Raw genomic sequence first — 19,734 nt, 5'->3', positions numbered from 1 at the left:
TTTTCATCTCGGAAGTCACCAATGGCAGCAGGACTGGTGCATTCAGAGGGGATCCACGGCAGAGTTGAAGAGGACTCAAGAGAAGTCATTTTTTAAATAACGTCTTTGTGTTGTCCCTTTTTGAAACTGCTTCAAAATTTCTGTTTGGCATACATGTGATGTAAACTTCATAGCGTAGATGAGGCAGACTCCTTCGTCTCAGTATCTGCCTTTGAATGCTTGGCCACCATTCCCATTAGGAAACTCAGGGTCGAGAATGCAAACTCTAGAGTTGGAGAGATGGTTCTCTGGTTTAAAAGCATAAACTTCTCTTGCATAGGACCTGAGTTCAGTTCCCAATCCTGGCATTAGGCAGCTCACAATTCTAGGAACTGCCGGTAACTTCAGCTCCAGGGATCTGATGCACTCTTCCACACTCCCCAGGCACCTGCATGCAAATATGAACATGCATGCGTACACACACACACACACACACACACACACACACACACACACACGCACCAAAGCATATTTAACTCACAATAAAGTAAGTCTAAAAATGTAACTGATGAATTGGTGAGCAGATTGACGCATTTAGTGGCATGTATCGGTTCTGCTGAGCTGTGGGTCAGTGTTTTATTCCAGTGTCCATTGAAAAGAGATGAGAAGTAGTCACAGGGTACAAGGAAAGAAGAGGCTGATAGAACTATCTTTTGGAGGATGATGTAATGATTTAAGTGCATACATCTATTATAACAAATATGTCCACCCACAGGGGAGTAGCATGCCACCATTTATCTATCTCTGTTACTTCAGTTCTCCTAATAGTTGTTGAAGAGACAAATTTGGTGGTTGGGACTCTCTGATTTTGAATGCCAGCTTAGCATTGAAAGGTTAAATTCTTTGGGTGCACTTGTACGTAACCTACATACTGTTTCCTTTTAAAATTAAGGGTAGTAACTTTTATCTTATGGAATCGATGGATAAATGACCTCGTAATAAATGCATCATATGGACCAGGTATGCTGAGGTATTAATAGACTAATTTCATAACTCCAGCTGATAATTAGCATGAAGGATTTACGATAGTATCTGCCGTATAGTAGAATTCAGTTAATTAATGTGATAATATTAGATCATTGTTAATTTAGCCTCAACCCTGTCGGGTTAGGGACATATTTCAGTTGGTAAAGTGCCTGCCCAGCGCTGCAGACAACTGGCTGTGGTGATACACACTTGTAATTCCAAAATGCAGAACCCGGGAGAAAAGGCAGAGGGAGAAGTCCAAGGTCATCTCTGGTTACAAAGCGAGTTCAAAGCCAGCCTGGACTACATGGAAGCCTGACTCAGAAATCAATCAAGCAAGCAACCAATCAAATCAATCAGTTTAAAGGTGCTGACCAATACAGGATCATACGCCACACACATATAAAATTCAAATTCGTATTGATTAAAACTGAAGGTTCAATTCCTCAATTTCACTAGTTGCTTCATAATTCATATTTTTTGTGTGTCCTTTCAGCCTGGTTTGGCTTGGTTTGGTTGTTTGCTTCGGTCTGGTTTGGTTATTCTGTGCTAGGAATTAAGCCTAGCTCTCTCCTACTGAGTAACATCCCCAGGCCTCAGGAACTCCAAGTTAACTTTCCAACTATAACCAGCAATATTTCTTTATAGATCTCTGTTCTAGCTCCCAATTCTCTAATGGGATAACTTACAGTTTATAGCAAGCTGATTCCATAACACTGAGAAAACTCTGCAAGGACTTAATCAATGAAAATGACTTTATTTATATAATGAATATCTAGGCACTGTCACTTCTAATGTCCTCTCAAACTCTGCCATGATCTAGGTGGACTCTCCCAAGATCTTACTCATGAAACCACGAGCTCTCAAGAGCCTACTATGTGCTAGGAACTATAAACAAGAGGATAAAATATAAGACCCAGAGTCTTAAAATTTTAAGTTGAATGGTGATGATAAATTTTGTGTATAAAGTAACTGAGGGGCCCAGCACGTGTGAGTGATAATCAAATTGTAAAAAGTGCACAAAAGAAGTTGTTCCAAACACTAGCAAGTTTTCTAACCAGACACAGATGTCCAGAACAAACACCCACAAATGGAATTTCATGCAGCGTGAGCTATTCCTCCTGTGACATTCATCATGCTGGATGACGATTAAACATCATAGACTAATATGATAGGAAATTGTCTCAATGAATAGGCGCATCATGTGGAGATTTTTTCTTTTGTTTATAAACTTTCTGTGTGCCTTTCAAAATATTCATCACGGTAATTAATCATTAAAGAATGTAAATGTTGGGCCAGGTATGGCAGCTCATGCCTATAACCCCAGCAGTCAGGATGCTGGGGCGGGAAAATTAGAGTTTCAAGGATATCCTAAGCTCTCCAGTTTCCAATAACAACAACAACAACGATGTCATGGTATATTTAATTTAAGAGAAAAGGGGGGCTAGAGAGATTGCTTAGTCTTTAAGGGTGTTTGCAAAGGACATGAGTTCAGTTCCCAGCTCCCACATCCAGCAACTCACAACGGCCTGTAAATTAAGCTCTGAGGGATCTAAAGCCCCTTTCTGGCCTTCATAGGTACCCATGCACATCTCTCTCTTTCTCTCTCTCTCTCTCTCTCTCTCTCTCTCTCTCTCTCTCTCTCTCTCTTTCTCTCTCTCTCTAACTCTCTGTCTCTCACCACAATACATTTTTAGTCAATATATATGTTGCTTTAGCCATATTTTGAAATAATTTTACACATAAATAGTAAAATAAGCCATGTGAACTTGTTATATAAGATATCCAAAAACCTGCCTGTGATTTAACGGAATCGAGCTTGACTTTTAAGCGAAGGGTGAACAATTAGCAGTGGAGGCCATGCCCACATATTAAGTAATAACCTTAGATTTAGACTCTTACAGAAACAGAAGGATCCAAGGCAATGCAAACCACTTAAGCCCACAGATAAAGCCACAGGAATTGGGGTGTGTGGTTGCCTCGGTTTCTATCCAGCCACCGACCAGTTCCCCGGTTTTACTCCCAGTATGTAAGAGTCCTATATGACTCTTCAGACCAAGTCTTCAGTGGTTATTTCAGGAACACACACTAAAACTAAAACTTCTTTTAAATTAAAACCAAGTTTAAATTTGAAAAAAACTACACAAACTGCTTTCTATATACACATTTAATACGACTTTTTCTCCCCTCTTGACTCTTGTGTTGACATCTTTAAGCACAGTTCAGTGCACTACACCATGACCCAGTTACAAGTTGAGAAATGCCTGACACGGGTCATCAAGGCTGGGTTCTGCAAATGATCAATACCCAGGATCATGAGGCACAGGCGTACCCATGGGTTCAATGTGGAGTTAATGACCCATCCCCAGCAGAAAGCATCTTGTCGCCAGATATCTGCTGTGCTTTTGTTTCCTCGCGGGAAAAGCAAGCGAAAAGCAATCTATGTAATTCTCATCTTGCTTAAAAGCAACATCTGTAGGAGACCCAAGTGTGCTGCTGGCTGACTTCACCAACATAAAAGCCTGTATTTCGTCAGCTCTTCTCCCATTAAAAAAAATCAATATCAACTATTATGGAAGACTCTCAGAGAACACAGGGACCATTCACTGGTTCCAAATGTTTATCACTCCCATTATTATATCAGAGATTTCCCAGCAGAAATCTTTCTAGACTCCCTATATGGTGAGGAGAGAGCACTGCTTCCCTAAGTGAAGCTATTAAAATAGAGCTGGACTTAGTAGCAGGAGAATAGAAACAAAACAAAACTCCTGTCCTTAAAAACACATGACTCATCCATCTAGTGTTGGCTCATATCCGTACCAGCTGTCCTCTCTCTTTCCACTGCCCCAGCTACACATATCACCCACACACTCCATACAAAAACACTGAAACACAACTGCACTGGGTCAGACACAGTTAAGATGATAATAGATGATAGATAGATAGATAGATAGATAGATAGATAGATAGATAGATAGATAGATATAGAGATAGATAGATAGATAGATAGATATAGAGATAGATAGATAGATAGATAGATAGATAGATAGATAGATAGATAGATAGATGATAGCTAATAGACGGATAGAAGATAGGTGATAGATAGTAGATAGATAGATAATAGATAGATAGATAGGTGATAGATAGATAGTAGATAGATAGGTGATAGATAGATAGATAGATAGATAGATAGATAGATAGATGATAGATAGATAGGTGATAGATGGTAGATAGATAATAGATAGATAGATAGATAGATAGATAGATGATAGGTAGGGAGATATATAAATAGGTAGCTAGGTAGATAGATCATAGATATTAGATAGATGATACCTGATAGATGATTGATAGACAACAGACAGACAGATAAATAGATGATAGAGATAGATGATGAATGATAGATAGATAGATAGATAGATAGATAGATAGATAGATAATGGGTAGGTAGGTAGGTAGGTGGGTAGGTAGATAGATAGATAGATAGATAGATGGATAGATGGATAGATAGATAGATAGATGATAGATGTCAGGTGATAGATGACAGATAGACAGATAGATGATAGAGATAGATAGATAGATAGATAGATAGATAGATAGATAGATAGATAGATAGATAGATAGATATGGATAGATAGGTAGATAGATAGACAGACAGACATATGACAAAGGATATATACATATGCAGAGGACAGAGTAAGTATATTATGTGCCCCAATAGAAACTATTGGACAGAGTCCTGAGCGAGCTATTAGTTAAAACAAGAGTCTTCCTCAGTCAGTCCACAGCGTCTCTGGAACAACCAGTGCAAGACAAGACAGAAGCTAACATAGACTCCACTTGCCATGGGTGGCTCTGGGGCTGAGTTTTTGTGATTTAGTAGTCAATATTAAATTTGCAATAGCAAGGCTAAGACACAGTAAGATTCAGTGTTTTTCTAATCACGTGTTCATCTGCCTCTGCAGTCATTGTCCATTAAATGTCCGTTAGGTTCCACTCACTAATAAAGCGCCATGCCAGTCAATATGAACAAGCTCAACACTGAGTCAACGTCAGCTTTTCTGCTCAAAAACTTCAATAACTAAAAATTTAACGTACACACATACTATATAGATATAGAGATAGAGGTAGTCTCTCATATATATATATGTTTATATGACATAGATGATATAGATATAAATATAGAGATAGATATGAAATGTATATGTGCACGTGCACACACACACGCACACAGATACACACACACACAGGGTGCGCACACACACACACACACACACACACACACACACACACACACTCACATACAGAGTCAGTCGAAATGGTTGGATACGCTGAGAGATGAAGCAGTTGAGAGGCACAGTTCCAGACGAGGCCTGAGGAGTCTTTAGTACACTTGATGAACCAAGCCAACACTGCCAGTCCTAGAGAGGAGTCTCTCCTGCCCGCCCTCATGGGTTATTTGTGGCATCGCTGCCATTTCTAAACCCAAGTAATTCTGGGTCAGTGAGATGACTCATCAGGTACAGGTGCTTACGTCCAAACCTGACCAACTGAGTTCAGGTCTTGGAACCACGTTTTACAATGAGCAAATTCTCTTCACCCCTGGCTCTCCTCCTCGTCCCTGCTTCCTGTCTTGATGTAGCGGTGCTAACACCGAACCAGGAAGACAGCCATGTTTCATCTCTTTCTTCTGATTCTCTTCGGCAGTTACTTAATTCCATTCACACTGAGCAGCCTGTCACATTCCGTCCCAGCCTTCACTGCACGCATTGCCACAGTAGTGACATCTATACGATGTCTGAATGATGTAAAGAAATGTCCCTTTACACCTGATGGTGCAAATAAATTTCTCTCACAATTCTGAATGGTCAGCCCCAAATCCAAGCAAGGTGATGGAACTCTCTTCCTTCATAATGTAACACTTGGCAATTCTCTCTTATTCATATATATTATATTAAATATATACTTATAACAACTATGAAATTACATAGCTATATAAATTATATAACTATACAACTATAGAAATATATATATATATATATATAGCTGTACAACATTCTCTTACTAGTGAGTGATCTCTCCAGCCCCACCTATGTATATTTATTTATATATATTTAAACCCAATGATGTTTCCATTGCAAGCCACGTCCTAGTCCAGCCTCTTCCTTGGCCTCTTCACCCCATCAACCATGGTGATCTTTCTTACACAGTCAGTTCTGGTACAGGCTAATAACACTGTCTCGAGTTTAGAATATGTAAATTTAGAGTATGTAAAAGGTTTAATTCTGAACTTTTACTGTTGCTGAAACGTCTTGGTTTGTCTCTTTTCAGAGAGGTTACCTGGCAGACACATAACATTCTGTGCTCTAGGAAATTCACAGGGACTGTTTCTCTGAGCACATCAAGAACACCGTGGTCTCTTCTGTGCATGTGACCTCCAGCCTTACTTGGCTTACAGTGGCAAGAATAGTTGCAGAGTCACTTGTTTTCCTCGGGAATCCTCTATGACTTCACCCGCCCTCCATCACAACCTTCCCACTTCTTCTTTATTAATAGGGTTAACTTCTCGGTGCATGAGCATCTATTCCAGGCAGAGCATTTCTCCTATTAGTCATAGGGGTATTGGTAATATCAATTTCTCCTCCTCCCCTCCTCCTCCCCCTCCTCGACCCTCTCCCTCCTTATCTTCTGCTCCTTAGGAAAAAAATAATTCAAAGGATTTTCTCAAAAAATGCATATAGAAGTAAAAAGAATAATATCCCTCTGCACTACAGTGCAACTGAAACATATCTTCTTAAAGATGAGGAGGGAAAACTCACAAATCTATTCTTAATGATTTCTTTGGTGATGTTTAATGAATATATTTGCCCTTATGTGGAGAAAGTCGCATTTGCACAGAGGGAGCTATAGAGACAGAGAAGTGGTTTTCATGCTGTGTCCCCGCACCTCTGGCCAAGCCACACCATACCCACCTTCTGCAGTACACACAGCCCTGTCCTCTTCAAACTAATTATATATGCATTTTGGGTACCATCATGTGACGAAACAGATTTTGACTCTCCCAGAACATGTCACGTAATTTTGTGCTCCTCTACATGTGAGAAAATGGAGGCTTAAAAGAGTCAAGAAACTTCTTCTCAAAATCGCTCAGATTTTAAATGGTGGGCCCAAAAATTCTGATGAGGGAATTGTCACATGGTTGTGCTTTCTTTGCTGTTTTATGAGGAGACTGCAATGGAATTATAGGCGTGCAACACTCCACCAACTGCAATTATTCTTAATGCCATCTCGGTTGTTTATACTCACCACTAACTACGAGGGGATTAAAAGCACAAAATTACGTCCATCCGTGCAGACAAAACGAAAGGCACGTCAAAGCGCACTTAAATGTTTGCACGTCTATCACCAGAGTGAGCCAAGCAAGCGCGATGTGGCCTGCATTTATTCTTTCTCTTTTGGTTTTGTGTTTTGTTGCTGTATAGATGCTGCATGCTGGGCTTCCTGAGCTGAGGGGGATTGAAGACCTGAAATACGTACACGACAATCTCCGCCCACAAGACACAGACCTGGAAGCCACAAGTCATTTTACCACGTAAGAGGAGCTGACAACGTGTGTGTGTGTGTGTGTGTGTGTGTGTGTGTGTGTGTGTGTGTGTGTTGTGTGTGTATTGACATACAGCCCACATTTGCGGGGATCTCAGGTTGACTACTCATCAGAGTTAGGGTGACAGAGCTAGAACCGACTATGCCCCTATTTTCAACAAGGAAATAGAAACAAGGAAGTGTGTGCATCTACAAGCAGAGGGCCTTAGCAGACACCATTGTTTGCTAACCAGCTTCCACAGCCGTCAGATTGCTCAGTAGGAAGTCTTCGCAAAGAGCAAGGGCCTGACATGAATAAATTGGTTATTCTACTTGAACTCTGTCCAGAAAAACAATATTGGAGAAAGAGATTTATGAAAAGAAAGAGGATGCTATTTTCATCTGCAAGACAATATTAAATATTTGGGGTATTTAGTCAAAGACCTGGGACTGTCATGTACTTTAATCTATTTTCTTTTTATTATTAAGCAAGTCTGGGAAACACTAGTGTCGTTCAAGGTAAGAGTCTCACCAGAATGCAGACAATATCAGTTGGACTCCAGGGCTCTGGCCAAAGGACAGGGCTTTTATAATGGAAGACCCCACAGAGCTTTCCTTTCTGAATGGAGAGAATTAACTGTCACCCAATTTCAAGTATGCAGTAAACACCAACTGTAGTTATTCCTGCAAACGGTTCAAGGAAAGCAAATACAGCTCCCTCTTCTCTGTGACTCTTCAGGGCGACTCCTGTGTAAATCTTTTAATCACTAAGATTTTCGTCACTGAGTATTTTCTTTTCACTAGTATATGTGCTTAGAAAGGAAACATTAGCTAAAATGAAGCCCCTCCTGGGTCTGACTTTCCTCCGCCACTTCAGCAATGCGCGATAAAGGACGTCTCCTCATTTGCTAGAGCACGGTGAGCCTTCAACTGGGCAGAGCTTCACTCATCACAAATCATTTTCTTATGGACTTCAATAGACAGGCGGCTTGCCTGGCCGTGAAACTTGGGAAACAAAGAATGGTACACCTGGGAACCGGGAGGGCCCTTATAATTTCTGATTGTGACAATAAACATGGGAGAGAGAAAATAAAGATGCAGAGGAAATGAAGAATCTTCCTCACCACCCTCTGAAGCAAGGAAAGGAGCTAGGATCCTGGTCTCATCTTTCTGTTCTGGAGACTTTCCTGGAGTCAGTCCTGGAGATTGGACGATATCACTGAGCAACACTGGGCAGGGCCCTGCTAACATGGGGAGGGGAGAACCCCTGCTAAGACCCTTGGAGGGAGCACAGAACCTTTGCTAAGACTTAGGAGAGGATCACAGAAACCCTGCTAAGCTGGGGGTGGGGTAGGGGTGGCAGAATCCTGCTAAGATCAGGGGAGGGGGGACGAGAACCCTTCTAAGGCCTGGGTGTGTGGGCAAAACCTGCTAAGACCAGTGTGTGTGTGGGGGGGGGCTTCTGGTACATATTTAGCTTAGTTTAATCATTTATTTTAATCTATCATTAGAAATAAATTACAAAAGACTGGTAGGGTTGTTTGGCTGTTTGGTTGGTTTGTTTTGTTTTATGTTTGATTTTCCACTCTTTAAAAAATATCCGCAACTCAGGAGGGTGAGGCAGGAGGAACACCATAAATTCAAAGTGAGCGTGGCTTTCATCGGTTAGTTCTAGGGGAGCGTGATCTACAGTGAAAGACGTATCTAAAACAAAAAAAAAAAAAGCAAAAACAAAAGCTAAATGACCTTTTAATAAACTATTTTGTATTTTCCAAAAGACAAAATCACAAATATTGATCACTGACAGTGGCCAGTCATTAGCCATAATGAGGACATATAGGACATAAATAGTATAGCCCCGTGGTCTCAGGGTTCGGGAGAGTTCAGGTTATGGCAGCTCATGGGTATACGTGCTCAGGAAGGCTCACAACCGAGCCTTAGAAAGAGGAGGACACGCAGCACAATCTGCAGGTCCTGGGAGCTCAAAGAAAATCCAGGGATCATATCCTTCATTCCTCTAACCGCGTGTGTCCTACTGATTCTACGCTGAATGAGTGGGCACGGAAAGCCACCAATAGCATCCTCAGCTAGGTTACCCTTCACGGGAGGATTCAGTGGAATCCCTTTCTTTTGGGGCATCGTAGTGCGACAGACAGGACTGACCTGGAAGTGGAGCACGGTAGAGACCGGGGAACAGTGTGGAGATGGGGCAGGAAGAGAAAAGAAGGAAATGTGTTGCTGGGGTGCAGAGCCTATGTTTGAGATGATACTCAACATTATCTGGGGAACTATGGTACAGCAGTTGAATAGTCGTTCTTACCACATAGGTATGCTGCATGAAATAAAATATAAAGGTACCATCCCCACACTAGCGCCGGCTGCCCTCTGGCCCCAGCCATCTTGCCACCTCCATGGCTAGCCCCACGCAGCAACCGCCCATCTCGCGGTTCCCTTGCTGTGGATTCCGCTTCACAGTCCCAGCCATCTTCCCCCTGTGGTTAGCTGTCACAAATCCCCATCACCCAGTAAAATCAAAACTCTAGAGGCTTGTAATTTATCAGTCAGATTTATATTAGTGAATTCTCAACCCACAAAACGCCCGCACAGTGAACTCAAAACTCAGTTGATATAAACACAAGCTACACACCTAGGTGGAGCAGACGTACCCTTCTTATTATTTCATCATCTTTCTAAGGAATCATCAATACTTATGGCTCCCAGGACTGTGGTGATGGCTCCTCTTCCTCTCCTATAGGTTCCATCTCGTCTCCTCCTCCCTGTCTCTTCCTCTGTCTCTCTATACTCATCTCTAAAATTCTCAGCCCGCCTTCCTTTTCCACTGCCCAATCACAGGCTCTCATCTTGTCTTGTGCCTGCCCTCATCTGCATATAGACAGCCATCCACGCAGGTATATAGGGAGTGAGGTAAAGAGAGCTCTGGCCGGACGAAGACTGTAGCCAGAGTACATTAGCCCCAGTCCCATCTCATCCATCTCCTGGTCTGTAAAGGACAAGACCTTGCGTATTATCATCTTCTCAGTGCCGATTCACTGCCTCTGTCCATTTCAAAGGGACACGCCCAAGCCTAGGCAATAGATCCAAGCCAGCAGCCACATGGCAGTGCGCTCGTCCTCCGGACCCACTGCTCTGTCTCTGCCAGGGCAACTGCACATTGAGGATGCACTTCTTCTTCGCTAATTGAATTCTTCTGCAACGTTGTACAGAAGCAGGTTTTGTCTTGCTCTCCACTGCAGGATTAAGCAGCATCTAGTCGCACAAAATCGAAAGCACCATCCTCATGCTTAGTAACACCCGTCTTACCATTCCCCATCTCCTCCGCTCCCTTTCTAATGTGAATGTCTCTGTTAAAACTCATTCAACCCTTTCTACTATTCCTGATTCGAACTTTTCCAGGGTAGATAATTTTCAGGGTATAACATTGATCCTATACTTGTCGACTTAACTCATACATAAAACGTAAGATTTTGGAGGGGGCATATGATCCAATCTTAACCAAGAGACTCTAGGCAATTAATATATCTACCCATGAATCCTTGTTATTCAGCACTCGCTAGTCTTTCCTCCCGTTATTCTACAGGATACGCTATTTTTTATGTCCTACATATTGCTCAATCATATATTGTATTGCATAATTTCATCTTAATTAATGCATTGGTTGGCTACATCAACTCCTCTCGAGTAAATCAGGGGAGGAGGCTTACTGCAACTTTCCAATCCCTAAGAATATCACTGTGTGGAGCACGCTCTGAGGTAAAGTGCAATTAAACCACCCAGCTACACTAACTACACGGAAGACATTTAATAACTGACACCCAAAGTAGTGCTTCTTCTGTGCTGGGCCCTGTCGTAAGCACTTTTCATGACCTCATTATCATAAAAACCCCGTGAAGTAGAAGACTTTCTAAGCTCATATTTAAATTGGTCCAGCAAAACCTAAGAGAGATGAGACCGATTTCAAGAGACATAGCCAGCAGGAGGCACAGCATGGGTACAGATGATGTCCTAGGCTGTGGAGGACCAACGTCCTGGTTGTCTGGAGGCTTGAGGTCATCTCTTCTACAAGCAGATTCTCGGGTACTGGCAACATCATAATCCAGGTCATGGTTTAGTCAAGATGTCCTTCCGCTGCTCGTCCACAGATCCTCACATCTGAAGTCCATGGACCTCAGCAGACGGTACCGGGTACGTTTGTGCAGAGTCTGCTCTATTTGCTGCCTCTGGAGACTCGTGTAGGATTCCTCGGCAATGGCTTCCCAGCAGTCATTGCCCTTTTGTCTCATTTTTAGCTCATTCCCACACGAAATAGTGTCTCTGCTTTCTTCTCAGCAAAATCTCCCACAAGGCTCTTTCTTAGCCCTCGAGGGTTTTACCGGATATTTAATCCTAAGGTTTTATTTTTCACACCTTCATCTTTTTAGACCGGATTTGTCTATTCAGGTCTTCTGTGGGTTCTTTGCCAGGATCAATAACTCAAGAACATTTCCTGCTCTACATTCCATCAAACACAAAAATAGGAACTGGGTAGAGAGGGCCAAGACGGTGTGATCATTTGTGCCTGTGATTCCTTACGATACAAAACTATTTCTTATGATCTATGACCTACTATCTGCATATGTTGTGTGTCTGAAATATAGATTAATTCTTCTTTAAGCCCTTAAGCTATGAACAGAGTAGATTTTTAAAAATCTAGGTCAATTATAAGTGATAATGAAACTTAGGCAGAGCATTTAGGATTTAAATTTCAATAGGTTATAAGTTATGTGTACTTTTTTACAACCGTCTTTGAGTACCTAAAAGACTCTTGGTCCAGAATTTCCCAAAGATGTCCGAGTCCCTTATACAATATAACATTCACGAGCTACAGCCATCCTCCTGGTCTCCTGTAGTCAGTCTCTAGATTTGTTTAAATTAGTGCAATGGAAATAGTATATAATCTGCTGTTACTCAGAAACTGATGGTAAGAGGGGTATGTCTGACCATGTTCTGTGCAGACAAAATTATTTTCGCGCTTGCCTAGTAAGCTCAAGGCCCTGGGTTCGGTCCCTAGCTCCGAAAAAAAGAAAAGAAAAAAATTTATTTTCGCAATATTTTTAGCTCATGGTTAGTTGAACTCGTAGCTATGGAGGTCATAGATAGAGATATTGCAGTGTACTTTTCTGGAGAAGCGGTGTTTCCTCTCTAACTGTGCTCTCTAACACCACAGAGATTTTAGAACTTAAAAAGGAAAATGCTTATTCACGGAAAAAGAAGCAAGTTCTGTACGAACCTATCGTTGATCTTTTAGTGCTTCGGCGAAGGTCATTAAATCAAGCACGCACACATGCACTCACACACGCAATCCTATTAGTTATATACTGTATTTGAGAGACATACTTATAGTATCTGTGTTTACATTATTTTATTCTCTTCCTTTGTTCTGGGATTATTAAAGCGTTTCGTGCTGCTGCTGCTGCTGCTGATTCTGAAGCAATGACTAAGTTACCGATAAGGATACACCTACTCGCTGTCACCAAGATCACAGCGGGGGCGGGGGGAGCGAGGACTGAGCCATGTGAGGTGATCTGCTTTGGTCACCCTGAGCTCCCACATGCTTCCTACACTGTTAGCATCAGGAGGCTCCCCCTCTCCACCCTGCCCGAGACTTGAAGGACAGAACTGGCTCCTTCTATCTGAACACACTGAGCGGCACAAGTAGCTTCCTTACCCCCGGGGTGTGTGCACAGGTCAAGAGCTGATTACAAGTAACAGAGGATGTTGCGTGCTGGGAGGCACTGAATATTAATGTGTAATTAATGATACAGAGAGGAAAAGGAAGGATAAAACTGGCTTGCTGGCCACGAGGGTTTTTCACATCACCACCGCTTTCTTCCCTTAACTCCCTTCTACCGGTTCTTGAGGGCGAGTATAGCTGAGTGAAATCATGAAAATGTCATGACTCAGGCTCCTGCAAACTGAGGCTTTCATGGAATATCTATGAGGACCGCTGATAGGAAGCACGGGAAACCATCCACAAAAATCATGTCTGCGTGTTTTATTTCAGAAGTTTCAATCACTCTCCGCCCTCTAGTTAGCAGTCCTGAGAAACAGACAAGCTACCCCAGACAGATCGGAATGATCTGGAGAGAACTGACCATCCACTTCTGACCCTTCCACATCTAGACGTTGCTTTTCACATTGTCTACTTCCCTTTCCAAAAGGGAAAGGAGAAACTGTCCATAGATCCCAGACATCTTTTTGGCCTGCCGTGTAAATTCTATGATTCAGACACCATACAGTCTACCATTCTTCAGCAAAAAAGCTAACTTGAAGCAATACAAAACTGGTCTCCTAACAGTGCCCTAACCTACAACTGCAGACACAATGCAGGAAACTCTGTGTCCCCACTGTGTAGTTTGTATATGTTCAGCGCAGGGGCTGGCACTATTAGAAGGTGTGGCCCTGTTGGAGTAGGTATCGTCTTGTTGGAGTAGGTGTGTCACTATGGGTGTAGGCTTTAGGACCCTCATCCTTTAAGACCTTCAGCTAGTAGTCTTCAGATGAAGATGTAGAACTCCCCTCCTTCTGCACCATGCTTGCCTGGGTGCTGCCATGTTCCTGCCTTAATGATAATGGACTGAACCTCTGACCCTGTAAGCCAGCCCCAATTAAATACTGTCCTTATAAGAGTTGCCTTGGTCATGGTGTCTCTTCACAGCAGTAAAACCCTAACTAAGACACCCTCTTTCTTTAAATCTTATGGCCAAATAGCAAGACAAGACTCCATGATCAAACACATCCAAACATAGACCCATGCCTTTGTAATGATTTTCTCTCCATAACTGAGCAAGAAAAGCATTGTATGATATAGATTCCTGGGTTACTTTATGGTTACATTAAATTTTTGATTTAGTGTCTTACAAATTCCCATATTGTAAACTGTTGTATTCCTCAAACAAGAGTCAACATCTTCATTTTCTTACCTTAACTGCTGACGTCTACAGAGTTGGACACTCAAAAGGAGCAGACAGAACTTGGAGAAAGTAACAACCGAACTATGTAACTTTTCTTTAAACCCATAAAACAAATTCAAAGAGTGGCCTCAGAATCTCTTCTCTCATTGGGTATAATTTTTCACCTAATTATAACTCAAGGCATACCTATTTTCTGAGCAGTTCTTTATTTTTACACGTTATTTTTTTTTACCTAGACCAGCTTTTATTCTGTGTGTACCGCCCACTGAGTGCCAGCCACACCCAGTTTGATGTGTGATAGCTTAGTTGGTGCTCCAGATTTCTGCAATAGGAACGTCTCTGACGATCTCCCTAGTTTGCCTGAGCAGCAAGTCAGCAGAAACTCAGCTGTTAAGTAACAAAAAGTATTTGGAATTTTCTGGAATACTAGGAGACTAAAGGTTGGATACATTAGAAAAATGTAAAGCTCCCACTAAAGGGACCAAAAGTCACAGGTGACAGAAGGAGTGTCCCAGATGACAGTGGCTTACAGTAGCTATCACCTACAGAGTGGCTCTGTGCTTCAGGAGACAGGCAGCAGACATCCTGGACTTTAACGGCAGCATAAAAATAACTTACCAACCTCAAATACGCCTTTTCATCTTTTAAAGACTTGTACAAGTTCCATTACAGCACCATCTACCGCCTTTGAGTCTTCTCCTTGTTACATGTTAAGATGGATCTTCCTATTGTGCTTAACGTCAGTGTCATCAGTAAAGTGACCTGGCCTTGAGGCTGTTGTTCAAGACTGCCTTTCACTGCTTTACTTCTCTGTAGTTGGAGGAGGCCATCACCCATCCCCTGGGTTCTCCGTTCTGTTTACTCAGATCTGACCAGTTTACACAAGGAGTCTCCAGGAGAAGGTAAAATGCTAAGCTCCTCAGAGTTGAGGCTAAGGCAGAGAATCTTGTGACTTGTCACCTCTGTGGCACTCATTCTGAAGACCTGGAACTTCTATCTGGAAAACAGCGAAGAGATTTAAGAAGATGCTCAATGTCTACTGTGAGATAAGTGTCTTCTATACGTGACAGGGATATCTGCAGCCAGTAAATCTCGGCAATGTGATTCACTAAACACGGCGTAAACATGAGAACACCACCTGACATGCTCATATGCACGGGATCATTCTCAGAAGCTTTTCCTAGAAGAGACCGAGGCAACCAATGGTTAATGAAGAGAAAAAATAACCAATTTTCTTCAGGGGTTAAGTCCTGAGAGATTATATAATTCCAAGAGTTAGGCTCTGAATACCCACAAGCAACACTGAATAAACTCAAAACATTTTATGTGTGTATGTATATGTATGTATGTATATATGTGTGTGTGTCTCAATAGTAACAAAGAAATAAAAGGCCACAAACCTGGAAAGGAATGGAGCTTTGGGGGTAAAAATTAGAATGGGGTGGGTGAAATAAACATAGAACTAAAATCTCAAAAAAATAAAATTAAAAGATTTTTAAATTAAGTGAGAGAGGGGAGTAAGAGGTAAGATCAGGGGGAAGAGGCAGAGTGAGAGAGAGAAGGAGGAGGAAGAGACAGCTGCAGCAGCCGCCGTCCATGATACTCTAACCCTCATGTGATAGCACCCTTACAGGACCTGAAGACAGTTCGCCAAGACTCAGATTCCTCCAGGCTAACAGTTCACATGGTTGATTTCCCCTCGTTTCTTCCCGTATGTATGCGTCTACCTTTTGGGCACACATGCAATCATTTCCCTAGTCGTGTGGTGGTATATGGGTGTGCACAAATGTACCACTTCCAGTGATTTGCATTCCCCACTCCTTTTTTGATCCCTGAAAAACACCACGCTCTAATCACCAAATATACCGCACAGATGCAAGAACGTGGGCTCCTAAAGCCATTGTGAGTGACGTTAAGCTTGCGAGCACAGCTAGTGAGCTCAGCTCCGAACAAAACTATTTAACAGAAGCGTCTTGCAGGGTACAACTATGTCAAATGATAAAGGAAAAGAAATTCTGTGCGCAGCTCCCACTGTCCTGACTTTGTCAGACAAATATAAATGCCCTTTAGCTTCCGTGTCTCCAGGTTATTGTAAAAACGGTCGTTAGGAACGAATCCGCATGCTCACAACCGTGCCTCTCAGGTTCTCTTGCCAACCTAGCATGGCATACGTACCCTATTTAATTCAAAGGGTAAAACACAAAACATAATGTGTTGGCTTCATATATACCCAAATACATTACATACGTGTGAAACCCGTTATCGGGCGTTCTCTTTGTAACGTCTTAATGCGGAGGTTTCAAAAATAAAAGCCTTCCAAGCAAATGGAGAGCTGAAGCGGGGGATGAGCAGGTCGAGGCCAGCCTGAGCTATGGCAAGACACCTTGTCAATAAAATGCATAGAAAGGTGTCTTTTATTATGCACACAGAGAGTATTCACATTTTGTTAAATACACATTTTAATTTCTGTCTGTCTGTCTCCCTCCTCTCTCCCTCCCTCTCTTCTCCCCTCACCCCGTATGTGTGTTTACCTGAATGCATGTGTGTGAACCATGTGTGTACAGACGCCAGAAGACTGTGTCAGGTCCCCTAAACTGTAGTCAAGGGCTGTTGGGAATCATCTGGCTTGGTTTCTGGAAACAAACCCAGGTCCTCTGCAAAATTAGCCAACTGTCTTAACTCCTGTTCCTATCAAATGCATTTTTAAATAGCATGCTTTGTTTAAAATACGTGCCTAAATATTTTGACACACAGATGTGTAATAAACTAGGAATTGGGCAGTGGTATGCTTTATAAACATAAGCATAGAAAGTGCTAGCCCAACATTTCAGTTGCAAACCAAATGCTGGGTGAGTGCTTTCCTTCATGAAATAAAGACATGTGGCAGGGCCACACCCGCTGATCACGCCCCCTGAACTGCTGAGTGACTCAAACCTGGACAGTCAGGACCCCAGTGTAAAAGCAAAGGCTTCATACTGTGCTCATTACGTGTGCCAGAATCCCTGTGACGAAATGGCGTCTACAACTTACACGGAGGACAAATGTGTTCTCGGTGAGTTTGAGTCATCTGTAACCCTTCTGTTTATAAATGATAAAACTGCAGTGTCAACGGAAACGTATAACTCTTATAAAACCTTCATAGGCAATCTCTGAAAAACTATTTCCCTGAGAGTATTAAGTAAACTGGCCCAGAAACCACATCCTGCCAGGCCACTGAGGCATATAAACAGTTTAAACTGTGAAAATAAATATGGCCGTGTGGAAATCCGTGTAGGATTGCTTAAGGGGTTCACTCATCACTTTGGTCCACACCCTAAAGGTGACATGCCCCAGTGGTCACTCTGGTTTATAGGAAGTGAAAAGGTTTTCCTCATACATGGAAATGTGAATTCAAAATTATTTTATTTGCACTGGGAGGCGCTGACTCAATTAGTAAAGTACTTTCCCCTAAGGGTGAGGACCTGAGTTCCAAACCACATCATCTACGTAAAATTCAGGCGTGATGATGTGCATTTGAAATCCCAGCACCAGGGAGACAGAGCTGAAAGATCTTATGGGCCTGTCAACAAGCTAGGCGGGCCAAGTCGGTAAGCTCCTGGTTCACTGATACTCAGTTACCAAGGCAGAGAGCAGCTGAAGAAGATATCCAATGCAGGTCTCTGACCCTCACATACACAGATACGCATGCACTCAGGCATGTAAACCACACCCACATACAGATATGCAAAATGCATGTATAACGCATATACACATAACATGTGTACATGCACACATAGATGTATAGCACGCACACGTAAAACATAGTATTTAATTATAAGAGAAATTTCCATTGTTCCTGAAGTTATTGCGATGGTCAGAGGTGGAAATTCAGACCTATGCTCACACGTATTCCAAGGGCATCTTCAAAAGGTGGTTGTTTCTGAGGAGAAGCAATTCAACCATTGATATAGAATGTTAGGTGAAATTGCACACTTACTGTGGAGTAGAACACAAAGCATGTACATTTTAAGTTCAAATTTATTGGGTATGGTGGCACATGCCTGCAATCCAAGTATTCTAGAGGCTGAGGCAAGAGGACCCCAAGTTTGAGGCCAGTTTAGGTCACCCCCAAATGAAAACAACAATAAATCAAACAATGACAACAATAGAACAAAAACAGGACCTAAAGTTTAAGAAATTTCGTGATTATTGATCTCTTCAGGTAGCTGGAAATATCTGTTAAATTTATTTTTCTGCCTAGAGGCTATTTCTGAGTAAAAATCGAAGGCTGAACATCGTTCAGGCTTTACCACACCAGGGAATTCCACACTAAACCCAGTGGATTATTTTCCTTGGTAAGACCAACTTGAAAGTGTTTTCACCATCATACAAAATTCATAAACAGAGCAAGGACTTCAGAATCGGAGAAATAAGAACAGGACTCTGTCTACAGCTTCCTAGATTACAATATTTTGGGGGACATTGAACAGTCATTGGATTTCGATTTATCCGCAGCGAAAATAGTTTTGCTGCCTTTCTAGAGGATGAGACGCTTATCACGAGGCGTTCAGCAAAGTACTTGCCAAAAGATGTAGGCCTCCTTAGGGCAAAGCTCTGATTGGCTCCAGAACCGTGTGCCCCGGTCGGTGCACAGAGCAGGCAGGACCCAGCGTGGGAATTAGACGTTCTTCATCAAGAGTGCCTCAGAGCTGGGATCCTTCCGCCTGTAACTTTAGATCTTTAGTATAAGATTACTCTGCATAAAGTTTAAAGACGCAGTTCAGTAGTAGCGTGCGTGCCTCACATGCATGAGGCCCCACTATGACCCAAGCCGAAAAGGCATTCTGCATACTCCTTAAACAACATTAAGCCCCAGACCTGACCGCTGAGCATACAGGAGCTATCTGGATGTATCAGACCTCAGAGGCTGGGACCCTACTTCTGTCCAGTCAGATTCCTGGATGGTGACCTGTGTGGTTATGAGTGACAGATTCCTCAAAACCACAGGGCAAGAGGCCAGTATCTGAATAGTTAAGAGCCCTTTCTAGGGGACACCAAGTTCCATTTCCAGCACCCAGATCTAGTGACTCACAACTACCTCTAAGTCCTGCTCCAGGTGATCTGGCGCCCTCTTCCGTCCTCCAAGGGAACTGCACACACGAGGCACACATTAAAAACAAATGCTCCCAGGGCCCATTTT

General features: G+C 42.4%; 1 protein-coding gene across 3 annotated transcripts in view; it reads left to right on the top strand.

Annotated features, from left to right (window-relative positions):
- Pik3c2g (phosphatidylinositol-4-phosphate 3-kinase catalytic subunit type 2 gamma) overlaps positions 1–19,734 on the top strand; it is a 295,422-nt gene that overhangs the window by 207,449 nt on the left and 68,239 nt on the right. For all 3 annotated transcript variants that reach the window (XM_032907317.1, XM_032907319.1, XM_032907318.1), the window contains one exon: positions 7,485–7,594. In XM_032907317.1, the coding sequence (XP_032763208.1) occupies positions 7,485–7,594 (110 nt within the window). The remainder of the gene's footprint in view (positions 1–7,484; positions 7,595–19,734) is intronic.

The sequence above is a fragment of the Rattus rattus genome, chromosome 6, assembly GCF_011064425.1.
Source record: "Rattus rattus isolate New Zealand chromosome 6, Rrattus_CSIRO_v1, whole genome shotgun sequence".
In the NCBI taxonomy this organism is placed as follows: Eukaryota; Metazoa; Chordata; class Mammalia; order Rodentia; family Muridae; genus Rattus; species Rattus rattus.
The sequence above is the reverse complement of the archived record's forward strand: the minus strand, read 5'-3'. Positions and strand labels throughout refer to the sequence as shown.